Source organism: Oncorhynchus kisutch, linkage group LG12 (assembly GCF_002021735.2).
Source record: "Oncorhynchus kisutch isolate 150728-3 linkage group LG12, Okis_V2, whole genome shotgun sequence".
Lineage (NCBI taxonomy): Eukaryota > Metazoa > Chordata > Actinopteri > Salmoniformes > Salmonidae > Oncorhynchus > Oncorhynchus kisutch.
Window position 1 is genome coordinate 12,946,490 of NC_034185.2, and position 25,612 is coordinate 12,972,101.

Below are 25,612 nucleotides of genomic sequence, written 5' to 3' on the forward strand. Positions count from 1 at the left end.
TTTATTTCATTGGGCTAGCCTGGCACAGTGAAACCAACGGAGTTTCCATGTATGGAATAGTCCCGTAATTACAAACCCTATCCATCTAACAATGCTAAAACTATTAGACCTTGAAAACGCAGCCCTGGGCCCGAATTCCTTAAAGCGTTGGAGTGCTGATCTAGGATCAGTTTGACCTTTTAGATCATAATGAATACTATTAATGGACAGGGGGGGCCTGATCCGAGATCAGCACTCCTACTTTTGATAATGGGCCCAGGACTCCTTTACTACTACACCAGGTTCTGTGGTTCAAACTGGATTTTGTGGTTCAAACTGGGTTCTGTGGTTCAAACTGGATTCTGTGGTTCAAACTGGATTCTGTGGTTCAAACTGAATTCTGTGGTTCAAACTGGACTGGATTCTGTGGTTCAAACTGAACTGGATTCTGTGGTTCAAACTGGATTCTGTGGTTCAAACTGGGTTCTGTGGTTCAAACTGGATTCTGTGGTTCAAACTGGATTCTGTGTTTCAAACTGGATTCTGTGGTTCAAACTGGATTATGTGGTTCAAACTGGATTCTGTGGTTCAAACTGGATACTGTGGTTCAAACTGGATTCTGTGGTTCAAACTGGATTCTGTGGTTCAAACTGGATTCTGTGGTTCAAACTGAATTCTGTGGTTCAAACTGGACTGGATTCTGTGGTTCAAACTGGATTCTGTGGTTCAAACTGGATACTGTGGTTCAAACTGGATACTGTGGTTCAAACTGGATTCTGTGGTTCAAACTGGATTCTGTGGTTCAAACTGGATTCTGTGGTTCAAACTGGATTATGTGATTCAAACTGGATACTGTGGTTCAAACTGGATACTGTGGTTCAAACTGGATACTGTGGTTCAAACTGGATTCTGTGGTTCAAACTGGATACTGTGGTTCAAACTGGATACTGTGGTTCAAACATTAAAAGCACATCAGGAATATATATAGTCCCACACAGCTGCTGTATTTAAAGGACATTTCAATCTATGTGGACACACAACATGTTAGTACATCAGACAGCATCTCCTGAATTTCACGCACAGAGAGGGGAGGAAGAAATCACCTTCTGATAAAAAAAAAGTAACTAGGCAAGCCAGTTAAGAACAAATTCCTATTTACAATGATGGCCAGGTTTGGCCTACCCCAACCAAACCTGGGCCAATTGTGCATCGCCCTATGGGACTCCAAATCACAGCCGGATGTGAACCAGGTACTGCAGTGGCTCCGCTTGCACTGAGATGCAGTGTCTTAGACCACAGCGCCACTCAGTAGTCCATCTCAGATCACTGGATTCAAAGTCCAGAGTGCTAACCATTATCCTCCCTGAAGAAGAGAGGAAAAGAGCCTTCTGTCAATCCTCCATGGAGAACAGAAGAGAAGAGAGGAAAACAGCCTTCTGTCAATCCTCCATGGAGAACAGAAGAGAAGAGAGGAAAACAGCCTTCTGTCTATCCTCCCTAGAGAACAGAAGAGAGGAAAACAGCCTTCTGTCTATCCTCCCTAGAGAACAGAAGAGAGGAAAACAGCCTTCTGTCTATCCTCCCTAGAGAACAGAAGAGAAGAGAGGAAAAGAGCATCAAAGAGCAGCATCATCTGTCCAGGATGAGAAGAGTGGTGGGTGGGGGGCTGGCAGGCGCTTAGTGATGATGTATGAGCCCCCCATCTATCACTGACAGGTGTTTGTGTGTCCCCCTCTTCCCTATCACCCCCTTCCCATCCACCCCCTACATGAGCTCGGGTGTCCCTTTTCACAATGGGGGGGCCATGCGGGATGGGTCTGGACAGGGGCCCCAGGATTTCCCTGGGATGTGTCTGGACAGGGATATGAGAGGACAGACCATTTGTGGAGTAGAGTGTGTCTGAGATGTCCAGTAGTCTGGAGAGGTTGAGGGGGGTGGAGGAGAGGATCAGACTACTGGAGGAAAGGTTGAGGGGGATGACGTGTGACAGAGAACAGCCTACTAGAGAGGTGGCCACCCCCGCAGAGAAGCCAGCAGCACAGCCCACCTCAGCTCCCAACAAAAGTCTTGACACCCCCGCAGAGAAGCCAGCAGCACAGCCCACCTCAGCTCCCGACAAAAGTCTTGACACCACAGCAGAACACTTACACTAGCCCAAGCCAATGGCATGTACCAGATGCTCAGCAGGCTCTGCTCACACTTACTGGCCTTAGGCCAAACCACATGACCGACAACATTGGAGACTTTATGGAACACAAAGCCTTCACTATATCATCCTGGAATATCCAAGGCCTGAGGTCTGAGAGCAGGAACCTGGACTTCACCAAAGAAATCAGTAATACAGACATTGTCTTCCTGCAAGAAACCTGGTATAGAGGAGACGGACCCACTGGTTCCCCTCTAGGTTACAGAGAGCTGGTAGTCCCATTCACCAAACTACCAGGTGTGAAACAGGGAAGGGACTCAGGGAGTATGCTAATTTGGTATAGAGCAGACCTAACTCATTAAATTAATCAAAACAGGAACATTTTACATTTGGCTAGTAATTCAAAAGGAAATGATCTTAAAAGAGAAAAATGTCCTCCTGTGTGCTACCTATATCCCTCCCTAGAATCACCATACTTTAATGAAGACAGCTTCTCCATCCTGGAGGGGGAAATCAATCATTTCCAGGCCCAGGGACATGTACTAGTCTGTTGTGACCTAAATGCCAGAACCGGAAGAGAACCTGACACCCTCAGCACACAGGGGGACAATCACCTGCCTACAGGTGACAGCATTCCCTCCCCCATATGCCCCCCTAGGCACAACTATGACAACATAACCAACAAAAACGGGTCACAACTCCTGCAGCTCTGTTGCACGCTGGGTATGTATATAATCAATGGTAGGCTTCGAGGGGACTCCTATGGTAGGTACACCTATAGCTCATCTCTTGGCAGTAGTACTGTAGACTACTTTATCACTGACCTCAACCCAGACTGTCTCAGAACATTCACAGTCAGCCCACTGACACCCCTATCAGACCACAGCAAAATCACAGTCTACTTAAACAGAGCAATACTCAATAATGAGGCATCAAAGCCAAAGGAACTGAGTAACATTAAGAAATGCTATAGATGGAAGGAATGCAGTTTGGAAACCTACCAAAAAACAATTAGGAAACAACAAATTCAATCCCTTTTAGACAATTTCCTGGGTAAAATGTTCCACTGTAATAGTGAAGGTGTAAACTTGGCAGTAGAAAATCTAAGCAGTATATTTGACCTCTCAGCTTCCCTATCAAATCTAAAAATCTCAAATAGAAAACCAAAGAAAATGACCTGGAAAACAGGAGTCTACGCCTTCACTATGGTGAATCACTGAAACAATACAGAAATACATATAAAAGAAGGAACAGCAGGTCAGAAATCAGCTCAATGTAATTGAAGAATCCATAGACTAACCACTTCTGGGAAAATTGGAAAACACTAAACAAACAACAACACGAAGAATGATCTATCCAAAATGGAGATGTCTGGGTAAACCACTTCTCCAATCTTTTTGGCTCTATAACAAAGAATAAAGAGCAAAAACATATACAGGATCAAATACAAATCTTAGAATCAACTATTTTAGACTCCCAGAACCCACTGGATTCTCCAATTACCTTGAATGAGTTACAGGACAAAATAAAAACCCTCCAACCCAAAAAGGCCTGTGGTGATGATGGTATCCTTAATGAAATGATCAAATATACAGACAACAAATCCCAATTGGCTATACTAAAACTCTTTAACATCATCCTTAGCTCTGGCACCATCATATACATTTTTTTACCCCAATAATTTTACCCCAATAACTACCGTGGGATATGCATCAACAGCAACCTTGGGAAAATCCTCATATATATCAACGAATTGGCGTGGGCACTAGAAAAGTCTGCAGCACCCGGCCTCACCCTACTAGAATCTGAAGTCAAATGTTTACTGTTTGCTGATGATCTGGTGCTTCTGTCACCAACCAAGGAAATAAACAATAAAAATTAACAGTAAACATTACACATACAGAAGTTTCAAAACAATAATGCCAAATGTCATATTATATATATATATATATATATATATATATAATATGACATTTGTAATGGCTTTATTGTTTTGAAACTTCTGTATGTGTAATGTTTACTGTTAATTTTTATTGTTTATTTCACTTTTGTATATTATCTACCTCACTTGCTTTGGCAATGTTAACACGTTTCCCATGCCAATAAAGCCCCTGGGAGGGAGGGAGGGCAATATCTGCTGATACAAAACAAATTGTATTGGTTGCGAACACATATTTTGCAGATATTATCGCAGGTGCAGCGAAATGGTTATGTTTCTAGCTCCAACAGTGCAGTAATACCTAACAACACACACAAATCCCCCAAATTAAAAGAAAGGAATTAAGAAATATCAGAACGAGCGATATCAGAGTCAGGAAATAGAAATAAATGTATATGATGGTGTGAATAGACATGGACACTTGATACTTTTTTTTGTTGCATCATTTCCAATCTCCCATATATTATTGGGGTAAATATATATATCCATACACGCATTCATATATATACACATATATACATACACATACCTATATAGACATACATATACACATATATACATACACATACCTATATAGACATATATATACACATATATACATACACATACCTATATAGACATACATATACACATATATACATACACATACCTATATAGACATATATATACACATATATACATACACATACCTATATAGACATACATATACACATATATACATACACATACCTATATAGACATACATATACACATATATACATACACATACCTATATAGACATATATATACACATATATACATACACATACCTATATAGACATATATATACACATATATACATACACATACCTATATAGACATATATATACACATATATACATACACATACCTATATAGACATATATATACACATATATACATACACATACCTATATAGACATACATATACACATATATACATACACATACCTATATAGACATATATATACACATATATACATACACATACCTATATAGACATATATATACACATATATACATACACATACCTATATAGACATATATATACACATATATACATACACATACCTATATAGACATATATATACACATATATACATACACATACCTATATAGACATATATATACACATATATACATACACATACCTATATAGACATATATATACACATATATACATACACATACCTATATAGACATATATATACACATATATACATACACATACCTATATAGACATATATATACACATATATACATACACATACCTATATAGACATATATATACACATATATACATACACATACCTATATAGACATATATATACACATATATACATACACATACCTATATAGACATATATATACACATATATACATACACATACCTATATAGACATATATATACACATATATACATACACATACCTATATAGACATATATATACACATATATACATACACATACCTATATAGACATATATATACACATATATACATACACATACCTATATAGACATACATATACACATATATACATACACATACCTATATAGACATATATATACACATATATACATACACATACCTATATAGACATATATATACACATATATACATACACATACCTATATAGACATATATATACACATATATACATACACATACCTATATAGACATATATATACACATATATACATACACATACCTATATAGACATATATATACACATATATACATACACATACCTATATAGACATATATACTTTTTAAAAGAATATACCTTTATTATTATTCCCCGCAAACCCTTCCGCCGATCCCCCAAACATGATAGGACAATAAATAAATAAGAAGTATAATTCATTCTAAAAGTATATCCGTCATCTGAACAACATTAAAAGCTCTCTCATACCCCGGCCCACAGCAATACATTGGAAGCCCTCTCATACCCCGGCCCACAGCAATACATTGGAAGCCCTCTGATACCCCGGCCCACAGCAATACATTGGAAGCCCTCTCATACCCCGGCCCACAGCAATACATTGGTTCTGGGATATGCAACCATTTCATTACTCACTCAACTTTCTCAAACAGTTGATGGACAGTTGATACTTGCCTATTGATGTTGGGATTTGACTTTACTGAGGGCCTATAGACAGATCTATGGCTTATTCATTCCTATCTGTAATTAATAAGCCATAGAAAAATGACTGTTGAGAATGCACAGGTATAATGACTGCTGAGAATGCACAGGTATAATGACTGTTGAGAATGCACAGGTATAATGACTGCTGAGAATGCACAGGTATAATGACTGTTGAGAATGCACAGGTATAATGACTGCTGAGAATGCACAGGTATAATGACTGTTGAGAATGCACAGGTATAATGACTGTTGAGAATGCACAGGTATAATGACTGCTGAGAATGCACAGGTATAATGACTGTTGAGAATGCACAGGTATAATGACTGTTGAGAATGCACAGGTATAATGACTGCTGAGAATGCACAGGTATAATGACTGTTGAGAATGCACAGGTATAATGACTGTTGAGAATGCACAGGTATTGTGAAAAAAACAAGTCTCTCACCGTTGCCGCCTGCTATAGACCACCCTCTGCCCCCAGCTGTGCTCTGGACACCATATGTGAACAGATTGCCCCCCATCTATCTTCAGAGTTCGTGCTGCTAGGCGACCTAAACTGGAACATGCTTAACACCCCAGCCATCCTAAAATCTAAACTTGATGCCCTCAATCTCACACAAATTATCAATGAACCTACCAGGTACCTCCCCAAAGCCTTAAACACGGGCACCCTCATAGATATCATCCTAACCAACTTGCCCTCTAAATACACCTCTGCTGTCTTCAACCAAGATCTCAGCGATCACTGCCTCATTGCCTGCATCCGTAATGGGTCAGCGGTCAAACGACCTCCACTCATCACTGTAAAACGCTCCCTGAAACACTTCTGCGAGCAGGCCTTTCTAATCGACCTGGCCGGGGTATCCTGGAAGGATATTGATCTCATCCCGTCAGTAGAGGATGCCTGGATATTTTTTTTAAATGCCTTCCTAACCATCTTAAATAAACATGCCCCATTCAAGGAATGTAGAACCAGGAACAGATATAGCCCTTGGTTCTCCCCAGACCTGACTGCCCTTAACCAACATAAAAACATCCTATGGCGTTCTGCATTAGCATCGAACAGCCCCCGTGATATGCAGCTGTTCAGGGAAGCTAGAAACCAATATACACAGGCAGTTAGAAAAGCCAAGGCTAGCTTTTTCAAGCAGAAATTTGCTTCCTGCAACACTAACTCAAAAAAGTTCTGGGACACTGTAAAGTCCATGGAGAATAAGAACACCTCCTCCCAGCTGCCCACTGCACTGAAGATAGGAAACACTGTCACCACTGATAAATCCACCATAATTGAGAATTTCAATAAGCATTTTTCTACGGCTGGCCATGCTTTCCACCTGGCTACTCCTACCCCGGACAACTGCACTGCACCCCCAACAGCAACTCGCCCAAGCCTTCCCCATTTCTCCTTCTCCCAAATCCATTCAGCTGATGTTCTGAAAGAGCTGCAAAATCTGGACCCCTACAAATCAGCCGGGCTAGACAATCTGGACCCTTTCTTTCTAAAATTATCTGTAGAAATTGTTGCCACCCCTATTACTAGCCTGTTCAACCTCTCTTTCGTGTCGTCTGAGATTCCCAAAGATTGGAAAGCAGCTGCGGTCATCCCCCTCTTCAAAGGGGGGGATACTCTTGACCCAAACTGCTACAGACCTATATCTATCCTACCGTGCCTTTCTAAGGTCTTCGAAAGCCAAGTCAACAAACAGATTACCGACCATTTCGAATCTCACCATACCTTCTCTGCTATGCAATCTGGTTTCAGAGCTGGTCATGGGTGCACCTCAGCCACGCTCAAGGTCCTAAACGATATCTTAACCGCCATCGATAAGAAACATTACTGTGCAGCCGTATTCATTGATCTGGCCACCTATAATTTAGCCCAAACAACTACCTCTTTCCCAACTGTATTTAATTTTACTTATTTATTTATTTTGCTCCTTTGCACCCCATTATTTTTATTTCTATTTTGCACATTCTTCCATTGCAAAACTACCATTCCAGTGTTTTACTTGCTATATTGTATTTACTTTGCCACCATGGCCTTTTTGCCTTTACCTCCCTTCCCACCTCATTTGCTCACATTGTATATAGACTTGTTTATACTGTATTATTGACTGTATGTCTGTTTTACTCCATGTGTAACTCTGTGTCGTTGTATCTGTCGAACTGCTTTGCTTTATCTTGGCCAGGTCGCAATTGTAAATGAGAACTTGTTCTCAACTTGCCTACCTGGTTAAATAAAGGTAAAATAAAAAAATAAAATAAAAAGTATAATGACTGTTGAGAATGCACAGGTATAATGACTGTTGAGAATGCACAGGTATAATGACTGTTGAGAATGCACAGGTATAATAACTGTTGAGAATGCACAGGTATAATGACTGTTGAGAATGCACAGGTATAATGACTGTTGAGAATGCACAGGTATAATGACTGTTGAGAATGCACAGTTGGAAGGAGCCATATGGTTTGCAGATGGTGCAGTCCTCCTGTGTATGTCAATATGATAGAATGTGTCGTATGAGACTCCTCTGTTCTTGTTTAGTGGTATTCTTGATGGAATCAGAGGTTGTCTTCCTCTATTCTCTCTAATTCACCCCCCCCCCCCCCCCCCTCTCTCTCAGACTGCCAGTCGGGCATGGCTCTCCAAGTGCTGATGGCCCGTTGTCAGGGGAAACGGAGCTGTTTGGTCCGGGCATCCACGCGAGAGTTCGGGGACCCCTGCTACTCTGGCACCAGGAAATACCTCAGTGTCATCTACACCTGTGGTGAGTCTCCAGTTGTACCGGCTGCAGTTCTTTCACACAACACCTAGTCAGCAGTTCCTTGTGTGGACCCTAGGGGGAGCTGTTCTCTCAAGTTTCATGTTTTATTAGTCGTAGGAGATACATGTAGTATATAAACGAGGGATCATCAATTAGATTCAGCCGAGGCACGGTGTTTTTCTTGAGCAGATGGTCAGGAGGCCGGTCATAATTACAAATAATTTGTAGACTGAAAATTGATCGCAAGAAGCCCAAACAAATGTTTGACTAAAACAGTCCTTTCAAACCTTGCTTACTGATGGTATACGATCACATATATCTCTCTATTATGCATGGCAACACTGTGGAACAGATTTCTTTAATCAGTTGGAGCTGATTGGCTGGTGTTTTTATGGTCTTTTTTGCTAAGAGAATTTGGGGGAAACCTGATATACACCGTCCAATGAAATTCCTGGCATACACCGTCCAATGAAATTCCTGGTATACACCGTCCAATGAAATTCCTGGCATACACCGTCCAATGAAACGCTTGCTTGCAGGTTCCTTCTGGACAACGCAACAACAATAATAAATAATAATAGGAACATAAAGTAAATGTCTCAGAAGAACAGAATAAACATGTTAACATCAGTATGATACAGGAGGCCCAATTTATAGTACAATATTTACACATGTTTGGGGAAGAGGAGATTAGGGAACAAGTGTTTAATTTGTGCAGTTTTTAGCAATCTTGTGTTTGTGTGTGTGTGTGTGTGTGTGTGTGTGTGTGTGTGTGTGTGTGTGTGTGTGTGTGTGTGTGCGCTAAGGTGCGGAAAGCTGGTGCAGGTTGTCAGTCCAGTTCAATTGTTCAGCAGTCTGATGGCTTGTAGATAGAAAGTGTCTCTGAGCCTGTTGGTATCAGACCTCATGCTCCGTGTGTGTGTGTTCATCTATGTCGATGTGGGGCTGATGTGGATGGCTGCCTATTGATACAACTACGTATGTGGTCCAAGTTTTTCCCGGCCTTTTATCACTGTCCGTCTGTCTCTGTCCGTCCGTCCGTCCGTCTGTCCGTCTCTCTCCGTCTGTGGTCTGTCTCTCTCTATATTTATCATGTCTGATGGCTGTCTGGTGTTTGTAGGAGTGGTGCTTGACAGTTTAGTTTCTGCTCTCTGTCTCGACGGAAGAGAGACGGGTTTTGTCTCCGTCTATCCAGCCACCACACCCCCAGGCTAATCCTGAGCTGGCACAATATCATTTGTTAACACGCACAATCATAAACTAATGGACACACACACACAAACACACACACACACACACACACACACACACACACACACACACACACACACACACACACACACACACACACACACACACACACACACATACACATTGTCCAGATGCCTGCTGATCAAGGGATTGATCCATCAGGGTCTGGAGCCTTTCAGACCGGACATGTCAGCAGCGACACACATCACACATACTCACCAACCCCCAACCACCCCAAATGACAATGCGTGTCCACCTAACCCATACACTCACACACAACCCCCTAATGCTGATCAACCTCTGTCATGAACCCTGTTTGAATGCTCTACAAGAGTTGTCCAGTATCTATCAGAACAAGAGCTGTCCAGTATTGATCAGAACAAGAGCTGTCCAGTATTGATCAGAACAAGAGCTGTCCAGTATTGATCAGAACAAGAGCTGTCCAGTATCTATCAGAACAAGAGCTGTCCAGTATTGATCAGAACAAGAGCTGTCCAGTATTGATCAGAACAAGAGCTGTCCAGTATTGATCAGAACAAGAGCTGTCCAGTATTGATCAGAACAAGAGTTGTCCAATATCTGTCAATAGATAAACAGTAGAGATTTACTCCTGACCATGTAGAGTCTGCTCCTGACCAGCTCCAGAGATATAGTGTGTGCTCCTGACCAGCTCCAGAGATATAGTGTGTGCTCCTGACCAGCTCCAGAGATGTAGTGTGTGCTCCTGACCAGCTCCAGAGATGTAGTGTGTGCTCCTGACCAGCTCCAGAGATATAGTGTGTGCTCCTGACCAGCTCCAGAGATATAGTGTGTGCTCCTGACCAGCTCCAGAGATGTAGTGTGTGCTCCTGACCAGCTCCAGAGATGTAGTGTGTGCTCCTGACCAGCTCCAGAGATGTAGTGTGTGCTCCTGACCAGCTCCAGAGATGTAGTGTGTGCTCCTGACCAGCTCCAGAGATGTAGAGTGTGCTCCTGACCAGCTCCAGAGATGTAGAGTGTGCTCCTGACCAGCTCCAGAGTGTGCTCCTGACCAGCTCCAGAGATGTAGAGTGTGCTCCTGACCAGCTCCAGTGTGCTCCTGACCAGCTCCAAAGATATAGTGTGTACTCATGACCAGCTCCAGAGATATAGTGTGTGCTCCTGACCAGCTCCAGAGATATAGAGTGTGCTCCTGACCAGCTCCAGAGATGTAGTGTGTGCTCCTGACCAGCTCCAGAGATGTAGAGTGTGGTCCTGACCAGCTCCAGAGATGTAGAGTGTGGTCCTGACCAGCTCCAGAGATGTAGAGTGTGGTCCTGACCAGCTCCAGAGATATAGTGTGTGCTCCTGACCAGCTCCAGAGATATAGTGTGTGCTCCTGACCAGCTCCAGAGATGTACTGTGTGCTCCTGACCAGCTCCAGAGATGTAGTGTGTGCTCCTGACCAGCTCCAGAGATATAGTGTGTGCTCCTGACCAGCTCCAGAGATGTAGTGTGTGCTCCTGACCAGCTCCAGAGATGTAGTGTGTGCTCCTGACCAGCTCCAGAGATACAGTGCCTTGCGAAAGTATTCGGCCCCCTTGAACTTTGCGACCTTTTGCCACATTTCAGGCTTCAAACATAAAGATATAAAACTGTATTTATTTGTGAAGGGATCAACAACAAGTGGGACACAATCATGAAGTGGAACGACATTTATTGGATATTTCAAACTTTTTTAACAAATCAAAAACTGAAAAATTGGGCGTTCAAAATTATTCAGCCCCTTTACTTTCAGTGCAGCAAACTCTCTCCAGAAGTTCAGTGAGGATCTCTGAATGATCCAATGTTGACCTAAATGACTAATGATGATAAATACAATCCACCTGTGTGTAATCAGGTCTCCGTATAAATGCACCTGCACTGTGATAGTCTCAGAGGTCCGTTAAAAGCGCAGAGAGCATCATGAAGAACAAGGAACACACCAGGCAGGTCCGACATACTGTTGTGAAGAAGTTTAAAGCCGGATTTGGATACAAAAAGATTTCCCAAGCTTTAAACATCCCAAGGAGCACTGTGCAAGCGATAATATTGAAATGGAAGGAGTATCAGACCACTGCAAATCTACCAAGACCTGGCCGTCCCTCTAAACTTTCAGCTCATACAAGGAGAAGACTGATCAGAGATGCAGCCAAGAGGCCCATGATCACTCTGGATGAACTGCAGAGATCTACAGCTGAGGTGGGAGACTCTGTCCATAGGACAACAATCAGTCGTATATTGCACAAATCTGGCCTTTATGGAAGAGTGGCAAGAAGAAAGCCATTTCTTAAAGATATCCATAAAAAGTATAGTTTAAAGTTTGCCACAAGCCACCTGGGAGACACACCAAACATGTGGAAGAAGGTGCTCTGGTCAGATGAAACCAAAATTGAACTTTTTGGCAACAATGCAAAACGTTATGTTTGGCGTAAAAGCAACACAGCTCATCACCCTGAACACACCATCCCCACTGTCAAACATGGTGGTGGCAGCATCATGGTTTGGGCCTGCTTTTCTTCAGCAGGGACAGGGAAGATGGTTAAAATTGATGGGAAGATGGATGGAGCCAAATACAGGACCATTCTGGAAGAAAACCTGATGGAGTCTGCAAAAGACCTGAGACTGGGACGGAGATTTGTCTTCCAACAAGACAATGATCCAAAACATAAAGCAAAATCTACAATGGAATGGTTCAAAAATAAACATATCCAGGTGTTAGAATGGCCAAGTCAAAGTCCAGACCTGAATCCAATCGAGAATCTGTGGAAAGAACTGAAAACTGATGTTCACAAATGCTCTCCATCCAACCTCACTGAGCTCGAGCTGTTTTGCAAGGAGGAATGGGAAAAAATTTCAGTCTCTCGATGTGCAAAACTGATAGAGACATACCCCAAGCGACTTACAGCTGTAATCGCAGCAAAAGGTGGCGCTACAAAGTATTAACTTAAGGGGGCTGAATAATTTTGCACGCCCAATTTTTCAGTTTTTGATTTGTTAAAAAAGTTAGAAATATCCAATAAATGTCGTTCCACTTCATGATTGTGTCCCACTTGTTGTTGATTCTTCACAAAAAAATACAGTTTTATATCTTTATGTTTGAAGCCTGAAATGTGGCAAAAGGTTGCAAAGTTCAAGGGGGCCGACTACTTTCGCAAGGCATTGTATAGTGTGTACTCATGACCAGCTCCAGAGTGTGCTCCTGACCAGCTCCAGAGTGTGCTCCTGACCAGCTCCAGAGATAGTGTGTGCTCCTGACAAGCTCCAGAGATAGTGTGTGCTCCTGACCAGCTCCAGAGATAGTGTGTGCTCCTGACCAGCTCCAGAGATAGTGTGTGCTCCTGACCAGCTCCAGAGATAGTGTGTGCTCCTGACCAGCTCCAGAGATAGTGTGTGCTCCTCACCAGCTCCAGAGATAGTGTGTGCTTAGGTATGGTGGGAAAAAATGGAAGGAAAATAAATAATAGAGTAGGCATAATGTAGGGAAATGGATGGAGAGTGTGTGTGTGTGTGTGTGTGTGTGTGTGTGTGTGTGTGTGTGTGTGTGTGTGTGTGTGTGTGTGTGTGTGTGTGTTGATGCAGGGTGTGTAGTGCAGGGGAGACTTTTGGCAAGGAGAAATCCTTCTATCTGTAGTGGAATGCAGTGTTTTCCATTAGTGACTGTCGTCGTCTGAGCAGGTTTCAGACTCATTTTCAGCCAACTACTTTTTCCACTTCATATTAACTAGTCTACTTTTCAATTAAAAGTTTCAGTTCGCTAGTACGTCGAGCCCTCTCCTGCCGGGATTGAACGATAAGTACCTTCTCGCGATCTATTGACATGATAGGTGCCTGTCGGTCACAAAGCGTACAATGACAGGGAAACACAGTCTGCTGTCTGTCCCGCCTCCCGGTACAATTTTTGCGCCCTGGGCTTGGTTGCAATCAAATTTCTTTACATGGAGGGGAGAGAGCATGATGCTTGTCAATTTGCAGGTCCCATGTAATGTGGGTTGAGCAGAAATCTACTTAGCCTAATTATGGTTTTCTGGCACATAATGTTTTAGTGTTTTTTGCGTGTTTCTCAGAGCCAGCCACACGGAGTCGTGGCGCATAGGCTATTTACTGTGCTTTGATTGACAACTGAATAGCAAGTGTTAAATAGTTCATAAAAGGTGTCAAACTGACTGAATAAAGTCAATCTCAGAAAACTCTTTGCCATTCATAAAACATGCAATGTGGTTATATATCTATGGTATCACAGTGGGAGAAGCAATGTTCAACCAATCCAGTAAATGTGGAGGAGTTAAGATGGAGTGTCGCGTTGTTAACCACCAAATGCGGGAAGTCGCATCACAGCTCTCTCTTAATTTTCCCTGAAAATCGGCACTTCCGGTTGTCGGGGACTCGGCAGAGGCTTGCCAGATAGCAACCACGTTTACATGAGCACAGTATACCGGATAGTCGCTTATATCCCGCTTATGGTCATATTCAGGATAAACTGTTTATATGCACCATTGATATCCCACTCATGAGTATCCCTGTATCCATGAATAAACACAATATTCCTCATTGAAGTTCATATGGAATAGTAACTGAAAGATGGACGCAAGCGGAACCCCTCGACAACATTCCGCTGAAAAGGCAGCACGTGAAATTCTAAAATATATTTTTTAAATATGTAACTTTCATATATTCACAAGTGCAATACACCAAATGAAAGCTTAACTTCTTGTTAATCTACCCATCGTGTCCAATTTCAAAAAGGCTTTACAGCAAAAGCACAACATATGATTATGTTAGGTCAGAGCTTAGTCACAAAAACACATACATCCATTTTCCAGCCTAAGAGAGGAGTCACAAAAGACAGAAATAGAGATCAAATTAATCACTAACCTTTGATGATCTTCATCAGATGGCACTCATAGGACATCATGTTACGCACTACATGTATGTTTTGTTCCATAAAGTTCATTTTTATATCCAAAGATCTCAATTGACATTGGCCGTTATTGTTCAGTAATGTTGTGCCTCGAAAACATCCGGCGAATTTGCAGAGAGCCACATCAATTTACAGAAATAGTCATCATAAACTTTAATATAATATACAAGTGTTATGCACAGAATTAGAGATATACTTCTCCTTAATGCAACCGCTGTGTCAGATTTTTTTTAAACTTTATGGAAAAAGCAAACCATGCAATAATCTGAGTACAGTGCTCAGGCAACAAAACAAGCCATACAGATATCCGCCATGTTGGGGAGTCAACAGAAGTCAGAAATACCGTTATAAATATTCACTTACCTTTGATGATCTTCATCAGAATGCACTCCCAGGAATCCCAGTTCCACAATAAATGTTTGATTTGTTCGATAAAGTCCATAATTTATGTCCAAATACCTCCTTTTGTTAGCGCGTTCAGTTCACAAATCCAAACTCACGACGTGGGGGCAGGTCCAGGCAAAAGTTCAGAAGAAAAGTCATATTGCTGTTCGTAGAAACATGTCAAACTAAGTATAGAATCAATCTTTAGGACGTTTTTATCATAAATCTTCAATAATGTTCCAACGGGAGAATTCCTTTGTCTGCTGAAATGCAATGGAATGCGAGCTAACTCTCACGTGAGCGTGCATGATCAGCTCATGCCACTCTGGCAGACCTCTGACTCATTCAGCTCCAATTCCCCCCTCCTTCACAGTAGAAGCATCAAACAAGGTTCTAAAGACTGTTGAAGCCTTAGGGAGTGCAATATGACCCCATAGCCACTGTATATTGGATAGGCAATGAGTTGAAAAACTACAAACCTCAGATTTCCCACTTCCTGGTTGGATTTGTCTCAGGTTTTCGCCTGCCATATGAGTTCTGTTATACTCACAGACATGGAGGAAGACAAAATGTAATGTTTAATCAAATACTTGCTTAATTAATTTTTTTGAAACCTAATGGGGTCCTAAAATTCAATATCAAATAGCAAAATTATCTTTGGTGTGACCATCTTAAAACAATTTCATATGACGTTAGCAGAAAAACTATAAATACAACTTAATAAGACTTATTGATAACAATGAAGTACTTTACTGTGATTGTTGCCAATGAAATGGTCAAAAAGAAACAAAAATAGCTTCTTAGCAAAGAGCAATTTATCAAGCAAGAATTCTGCTAGGACTGTCTGGGAGTGGTCTGAGTTGGGATGGGAAAACTTAAATCTAGCTGTTATTGGCAGAGAGGTTTGGAACTCTTTCTTGTTGGTCTATTAACTAATTTACTTCCTGGTGATGTCACCAGGTAGGCCAAAACTACATCCCACCAAACAGCTTTTACACTAAAAGGGCATCATCATCATTTTCACAATTTCACAATATTATTTCAACCTCATTATGTACTGTGGAAATTTGACTGCACTGTGCCTTTAATCTCAAGATAAGACATATTGAAGATTAAACATGTTTTATGTTTTCTTACTTACAAAATGGTCTTGATCACTCCTGAGGGGATAGACTCACTCCTTAGCAATAACAAAGCCGTAAATGGCCTGGAATGAGTCATCAGTCTCCCCACAGATCACACACCCACACACACACACACTTCCTGTCCCAGATCTCCCCTTCACACAAGGTGACCCTTTTTGGTTCTATGTAGCAACCCTTTCTTCTAGCATATACCTTACACCAGTATAACCACCTCATCTAGTTCCCTGGGTCCATATTCTCCAGTCCTGAGCCCGTAGGCCTTAGTCTCTACGCTAACCTCCAGCCTGGAGGCCTTAGTCTCTAGCACTAACCTTCAGCCTTAGTCTCTACGCTAACCTCCAGCCTGGAGGCCTTCGTCTCTAGCGCTAACCTTCAGCCTTAGTCTCTGGCGCTAACCTTCAGCCTTAGTCTCTACGCTAACCTCCAGCCTGTAGGCCTCAGTCTCTGGTGCTAACCTCCAGCCTGTTGGCCTCAGTCTCTGGTGCTAACCTCCAGCCTTAGTCTCTGGTGCTAACCTCCAGCCTTAGCCTCTGGTGCTAACCTCCAGCCTTAGTCTCTGGTGCTAACCTCCAGCCTTAGTCTCAGGTGCTAACCTCAAGCTTTAGTCTCTGGTGCTAATCTCCAGCTTGGAGGCTGTTCCTTTCTCCAGTTCCCCACTCAGTCCTCACCCAAGGCCCCCCACTCCCCTTCTCTCCTCTGTCTGATCTTGTCTCAGCCAGCTAAGTGCTGCAATTTATCCATTTCCTGTTGCCAATCACCAACATTTATTAGGCATTCCTTTACCTTTTATCTCCTGTTGGAACCTACCGCTAACCTCCACTAACCTACCAAACCTATCGCTAACCTACCAAACCTACCACTAACCTACCAAACCTACAACTAACCTCCACTAACCTACCAAACCTACCACTAACCTCCACTAACCTACCAAACTTACCACTAACCTCCACTTGTTCAAAGATGTCGTTCAGAGGGCCGTTCGGGGCCATCTATTACACCAGTGCACAGCGAGGGGGCGTCTATGTGAAGTTGGGAAGTTTAAAGAGAGAGACTTTATCTTGATAAGTCAGTGGGGCTTTATTACCTGAGTGCCAGAGTAGGAGGCCTGTGTGTTATTAGTTATGGATGGATGTGGATGTGAGTTATGGGTTATGGATGGAGGTTGATGTGAGTTATCGATGAATGTGGATGTGAGTTATGGATGGATGTTGACGTGAGTTATGGATGGATGTTGACGTGAGTTATGGATGGATGTTGATGTGAGTTATGGATGGATGTGAGTTATGGATTATGGATGGAGGTGGATGTGAGTTATGGGTTATGGATGGAGGTTGATGTGAGTTATCGATGAATGTGGATGTGAGTTATGGGTTATGTATGGATGTGGATGTGAGTTATGGATGGATGTTGATGTGAGTTATGGATGGATGTTGATGTGGGTTATGGATGGATGTTGATGTGAGTTCTGGGTGGATGTTGATGTGAGTTATGGGTTATGGATGGATGTTGATGTGAGTTCTGGGTGGATGTTGATGTGGGTTATGGATGGATGTTGATGTGGGTTATGGATGGATGTTGATGTGAGTTCTGGGTGGATGTTGATGTGAGTTATGGATGGATGTTGATGTGAGTTATGGGTTATGGATGGATGTTGATGTGAGTTATGGGTTATGGATGTTGATGTGAGTTATGGGTTATGGATGGATGTTGATGTGAGTTCTGGGTGGATGTTGATGTGAGTTATAGGTTATGGATGGATGTTGATGTGAGTTATAGGTTATGGATGGATGTTGATGTGAGTTATAGGTTATGGATGGATGTTGGTGTGAGTTATAGGTTATGGATGGATGTTGATGTGAGTTATAGGTTATGGATGGATGTTGATGTGAGTTATGGATGTTGATGTGAGTTATAGGATATGGATGGATGTTGATGTGAGTTATAGGTTATGGATGGATGTTGATGTGAGTTATGGATGTTGATGTGAGTTATAGGTTATGGATGGATGTTGATGTGGGTTATGGATGGATGTTGATGTGAGTTATAGATGGATGTTGATGTGAGTTATGGATGGATGTTGATGTGAGTTATGGATGGATGTTGATGTGAGTTATGGGTTATGGATGGATGTTGATGTGAGTTATAGGTTATGGATAGATGTTGATGTGAGTTATGGATGGATGTTGATGTGAGTTATAGGTTATGGATGGATGTTGATGTGGGTTATGGATGGATGTTGATGTGGTTTATGGATGGATGTTGATGTGAGTTATGGATGGATGTTGATGTGAGTTCTGGGTTATGGATGGATGTTGATGTGGGTTATGGATGGATGTTGATGTGGGTTATGGATGGATGTTGATGTGAGTTATGGATGGATGTTGATGTGAGTTCTGGGTGGATGTTGATGTGAGTTCTGGGTGGATGTTGATGTGAGTTATGGGTGGATGTTGATGTGGGTTATGGATGGATGTTGATGTGGGTTATGGATGGATGTTGATGTGAGTTCTGCGTGGATGTTGATGTGAGTTCTGCGTGGATGTTGATGTGAGTTCTAGGTGGATGTTGATGTGAGTTATGGGTGGATGTTGATGTGAGTTCTGCGTGGATGTTGATGTGAGTTCTAGGTGGATGTTGATGTGAGTTATGGGTGGATGTTGATGTGGGTTATGGATGGATGTTGATGTGGGTTATGGATGGATGTTGATGTGAGTTCTGGGTGGATGTTGATGTGAGTTATTAGTGGATGTGAGTAATGAATGCATGTGAATGTAAGTTAAGGATGGTGATGGGAGTTACACATGTAAGAGAACACGTACACACACACACACACACACACACACACACACACACACACACACACACACACACACACACACACACACACACACACACACATATGCTAATACAGAGACACATATTGTTCCAACGTACACGGCAAGCATGCATACATACAGGCCCATCCCCCAATTCCACACTGTCATCAGCATACTGTGAAACTGCTGGGGAGATGTTTATTTTGGCTCAGGTGTGTAGTGTAGTGTAGTGTGTGTGTGTGTGTGTGTTTGTGTGCCTTTTCTTATCTGCAGGCCAGCTAAACAGCACTGGGTCCACTTGGCCTGCTTCCCCCTGCATCCTCCTGTCTGTTTTGGATACCATTTAACACACACACACACATCTGAATGGAGATGATCAGGAGGGTATGACACACAGTAAATGACTGACCACAGGTCTCTGTTGGCTGTTGAGCTGTATGCGAGTATGATAGGTAGAAGAATCCTGTTCTGATATCCTCTCACTATCCACTAGTACTGTCTGTTCTGATATCCTCTCACTATCCACTAGTACTGTCTGTTCTGATATCCTCTCACTATCCACTAGTACTGTCTGTTCTGATATCCTCTCACTATCCACTAGTACTGTCTGTTCTGATATCCTCTCACTATCCACTAGTACTGTCTGTTCTGATATCACCTCACTATCCACTAGTACTGTCTGTTCTGATATCCCCTCACTATCCACTAGTACTGTCTGTTCTGATATCACCTCACTATCCACTAGTACTGTCTGTTCTGATATCACCTCACTATCCACTAGTACTGTCTGTTCTGATATCCCCTCACTATCCACTAGTACTGTCTGTTCTGATATCCCCTTACTATCCACTAGTACTGTCTGTTCTGATATCCCCTTACTATCCACTAGTACTGTCTGTTCTGATATCCCCTTACTATCCACTAGTACTGTCTGTTCTGATATCCCCTTACTATCCACTAGTACTGTCTGTTCTGATATCCCCTTACTATCCACTAGTACTGTCTGTTCTGATATCCCCTTACTATCCACTAGTACTTCTATTAAGTTTCAAGTTTTATTACTCGTGTACACAGGATACATATGGCATACACCGTCCAATGAAATTCCTGGTATACACCGTCCAATGAAATTCCTGATATACACCGTCCAATGAAATTCCTGATATACACCGTCCAATGAAATTCCTGATATACACCGTCCAATGAAATTCCTGATATACACCGTCCAATGAAATTCCTGATATACACCGTCCAATGAAATTCCTGATATACACCGTCCAATGAAATTCCTGATATACACCGTCCAATGAAATTCCTGATATACACCGTCCAATGAAATTCCTGGTATACACCGTCCAATGAAATTCCTGGTATACACCGTCCAATGAAATTCCTGGTATACACCGTCCAATGAAATTCCTGGCATACACCGTCCAATGAAATGCTTGCTTGCAGGTTCCTTCTGGACAATGCAACAACAATAATAAATAATAATAGGAACATAAAGTAAATGTCTCAGAAGAACAGAATAAACATGTTAACATCAGTATGATACAGGAGGCCCAATTTATAGTACAATATTTACACATGTTTGTGGAAGAGAGGATTGGGGGATTGTTTAAATTGTGCACTATTAAATTGTGCAGTATTCATCAATCATAATAAGAATCTGGTAGCAGCAGTTGTGATGTGTGTAGAGTGTGTGTGTGTGTGTGTGTGTGTGTGTGTAGAGAGAGTGTGTGTGTGTGCGTGTGTAGTGTGTGTAGAGTGTATGCAGTGTGTGTGTGTGGAGGATCAGTGCAGGTGGCACTGACACACACACACACACACACACACACACACACACACACACACACACACACACACACACACACACTTGTTTTGTCAGTTGTTTCTGAGAAAATCAGTGTCCCCTGAGCTTAAATTTTTGCTACAGCACCATCGTTTTAGCAGGAACATAATGCTCAACAGCATCCGACAACTTAAATACAGCACCTCAAATAGTTAACCTGACTTGTTTCATGTATTGAGTTGGATTGAATTGAAATGATTTCAGTTAAGTGGTCTGTGCACTTTACCCAAGCTGTCCTGTCAGCGAATCAGATGCTGTGGTAGGAACTGGAGGCGTTTTGGCGTTCGTGGGTGGGTGGGCAGGCAGGTGGGTAGGTGGGTGGGAGGTTTCCATGGTGATTTGCTGATGCCAGACAGTCAGAGGATTGTGCTTGGTCAGGACCTCTTGGTCAGCATGTTTAGTCAGCTGATGTCTGTCCCGCTCCCACACAAACTAGCTCACTCACATCATCTAATAGCTGCTGGTACACACACGCACACGTGCACACACACACACACACACACACACATAAACACAATCTCTATGAACTTGATACAATTCTCAGTTGAATACACTTCAGATGGGATGGTTTGGTTCCTAAGGGACATACAGTAAGAGATGTTTTGTTTTAATTAAGTGGCATACACTTTAAAACCAAAGGTGTTTTACTCCCCTCCCCTCTCTCTCTCTCTCTCTCTGTACCTCCTTTCTCTCAGTTAATTTTCAATTTAAGGGCTTTATTGGCATGGCCAATGTAAGTGAAGTGCATAATAAACAAGTGAAATAAACAACTCAAATGAACAGTAAACATTACACTCACAAAAGTTCCAAAAGAATTAAGACATTTCAAATGTGATTTTATGTGCAAATAGTTAAATTACAAAAGGTTCTTCACTGGTTGCCCTTTTCGTGTGGCAACAGGTCACAAATATTGCTTGTGTGATGGCACACTGTGGCATTTCACCCAGTAGATATGGGAGTTTATCAAGATTGGGTTTGTGTAATCTGAGGGAAGTATGGGTCTCTAATATTGTCATACATTTGACAGGAGGTTAGGAAGTGCATCTCAGTTTCCACCTCATTTTGTGGGCAGTGTGCACATAGCCTGTCTCCTCTTGAGAGCCATGTCTGCCTACGGCGGCATTTCTCAATAGCAAGGCTGTGCACACTCAGTCTGTACATAGTCAAAGCTTTCCTTAAGTTTGGGTCAGTCACAGTGGTCTGGTATTCTGCCACTGTGTACTCTCTGTTTAGGGCCAAATAGCATTCTAGTTTGATCAGTTTTTTTTGTAATTCTTTCCAATATGTCAAGTAATTATCTTTTTGTTTTCTCATGATTTGGTTGGGTCTAATTGTGTTGCTGTCCTGGGGGTCTGTTTGTGTTTGTGAACAGAGCCCCATGACCAGCTTGATTAAGGGACTCTTCTCCAGGTTCATCTCTCTGTAGGTGATGGCTTTGTTATGGAAGGTTTGGGAATTGCTTCCTTTTAGGTGGTTTTAGAATTTAACGGCTCTTTTCTGGATTTTGATCATTAGCAGGTATCACCCTAATTCTGCTCTGCATGCATTATTTGGTGTTTTACATTGTACACTGAGAATACTTTTGCAGAATTCTGCAATTTGGTGTTTGTCCCATTTTGTGAATTCTTGGTTAGTGAGCAGACCCCAGACCTCATAACCATTAAGGGCAATGGGTCATATAACTGATTCAAGTATTTTTAGCCAGATCCTAATTGGTATGTTGAATTTTATTTTCCTTTTGATGTCATAGACTGCCCTTCTTGCCTTGTCTCTCAGATCGTTCACAGCTTTGTGGAAGTTACCTGTGGCGCTGAAGTTTAGGCCGAGGTATGTATAGTTGTTTGTGTGCTCTAGGGCAACGGTGTCTAGACGGTATTTGTATTTGTGTTCCTGGCAACTGCACCATTTTTGGAACACCATTATTTTTGTCTTACTGAGATGTAGGTCTGACACAATCTGTGCAGAAGATCTAGGTGCTGCTGTAGGCCCTCCTTGGTTGGTGACAGAAGCACCAGACCATCAGCAATCAGTAAACATTTGACTTCATATTCTAGTAGGGTAAGGCCGGGTGCTGCAGACTGTTCTGAAGAGTGTGGGGCTTAAGCTGCATCCCTGTCTCACCCCACGGCCCTGTGGAAATGTTATGTTGGTTTTTTGTGACTTTTAACCTTGTTGTTTGTGTACATGGATTTTATAATGTTGTATGTTTTTCCCCCAATACCACTTTTCATCAATTTGTATAGCAGACCCTCATGCCAAATTGTTTGTTTGTTTGTCTGTCAATTAGGGTGTGCAGGGTGAAAACGTGGTCTGTCGTACGGTCATTTCGTAAAAAGACTATTTGACATTTGCTCAGTACATTTTTACATTTGTACAGTACATTTGCTCTCTCTCTCTCTCTCTCTCTCTCTCTCTCTCTCTCTCCCACTATCTCTCTGTACCCCATTTCTCTCTCGCTCTCTCTCCTACTATCCCTCTCTCTTTCTTTCTCCCCCTCTCTCTCTCTCTCTCTCTCTCTCTCTCTCTCTCTCTCTCTCTCTCTCCCACTATCTCTCTGCACCCCCTTTCTCTCTCTTGCTCTCTCTCCTACTATCCCTCTCTCTTTCTTTCTCCCCCTCTCTCTCTCTCTCTCTTTCTCTCCCACTATCTCTCTGTACCCCCTTTCTCTCTCTCGCTCTCTCTCCTACTATCCCTCTTTCTTTCTCTCTCTCTCTCTCTCTCTCTCTCTCTCTCTCTCTCTCTCTCTCTCTCTCTCTCTCTCTCTTTCTCTCTCTCCCACTATCTCTCTATACCCCATTTCTCTCTCTCTCTCTCGCTCTCTCTCCTACTTTCTCCCCCTCTCTCTCTCTCTCTCTCTCTCTCTCTCCCACTATCTCTCTGTACCCCATTTCTCTCTCGCTCTCTCTCCTACATTCTCCCCCCCCCCTCTCTCTCTCTCTCCCACTATCTCTCTATACCCCATTTCTCTCTCGCTCTCTCTCCTACTTTCTCCCCCTCTCTCTCTCTCTCTTTCTCTCTCTCCCACTATCTCTCTGTACCCCCTTTCTCTCTCTCGCTCTCTCTCCTACTATCCCTCTCTCTTTCTTTCTCTCTCTCTCTCTCTCTCTCTCTCTCTCTGTACCACCTCTCTCTATCTAACTCTATCTAACGCTCTCTATCTTGGTCTCCTACGGGTGGTTTGTATACGGTAAACAATGACATCGTTCAGATTTTTTTCAGTCAAGGGGAGAGCTGTTCTGTTAAGCTTTTCCTCATAATCTTTAGAAATTGAACAATTTGAACACGCACTATGGTTTTTCCATATTTGTTTGCTAATGGCATCTTTTGTTGGTCTGGAAAGTCGGGGAAACTCTGGACATACAATAGAAGCCTAACACACTGAAATGATTCTTGCAATGCTCTAAGCAAGTTTACTAATTTTGTGTTCCTTTGTAGCAACATTCTGTGTTTACCTTCTTCCCAGGTAGCTGAGTGGAGTAAGTGACGTGCTTTCATTTTGTTTTCAGACACTAATAATTTCCAGTCAATAGCTGCATTCAGTTTTCCTTCTGTGGTTGAGGAACAGAGAGAGAGAGAGAGGTGGAAACTGAGCTGCACTTCCTAACCTCCTGCCAAATGTATGACCATATTCGAGACACATATTTCCCTCTGATTACACAGACCCACAAATAATATATGACATTTGGAAAGTCTTTATTATTTTGGAACTTTTGTGAGTGTAATGTTTATTGTTCATTTTTTCACTTTTGTTTATTATCTATTTCACTTGCTTTGGCAATGTAAACATACGTTTCCCATGTCAATAAAGCCCTTAAATTGAATTGAAATTGAGAGCGAGAAAGCAGAGTGAGAGAGAGACAAGCAAAGTGAGAGTGAGATACAAACAGAGGGAGAGAGAAAGAGAGACAAGAAAAGTGAGAGAGAGAAAGAGAGACAAGCAGAGTGAGAGAGAGAAAGAGAGACAAGCAGAGTGAGAGACAAACAGAGGGAGAGAGAAAGAGAGACAAGCAGAGTGAGAGAGAGAAAGAGAGACAAGCAGAGTGAGAGAGAGAAAGAGAGACAAGCAGAGTGAGAGAGAGAAAGAGAGACAAGCAAAGTGAAAGAGAGACAAGCAGAGTGAGAGTGAGAAAGAGAGACAAGCAAAGAGAAAGAGAGACAAGCAGAGTGAGAGTGAGAAAGAGAGACAAGCAAAGAGAAAGAGACAAGCAGAGTGAGAGTGAGAGACAAACAGAGAGGGAGAGAGAAAGAG

The 25,612-nt window shown here is 42.2% G+C and overlaps 1 protein-coding gene across 1 annotated transcript in view; it reads left to right on the forward strand.

Annotated features, from left to right (window-relative positions):
- The window catches only part of LOC109885588 (protein eva-1 homolog A), a 172,169-nt gene that overhangs the window by 77,328 nt on the left and 69,229 nt on the right, over positions 1-25,612 (forward strand). Inside the window, exon 5 of the mRNA XM_031836910.1 lies at positions 8,857-9,000. Coding sequence (XP_031692770.1) covers positions 8,857-9,000 — 144 coding nt within the window. The remainder of the gene's footprint in view (positions 1-8,856; positions 9,001-25,612) is intronic.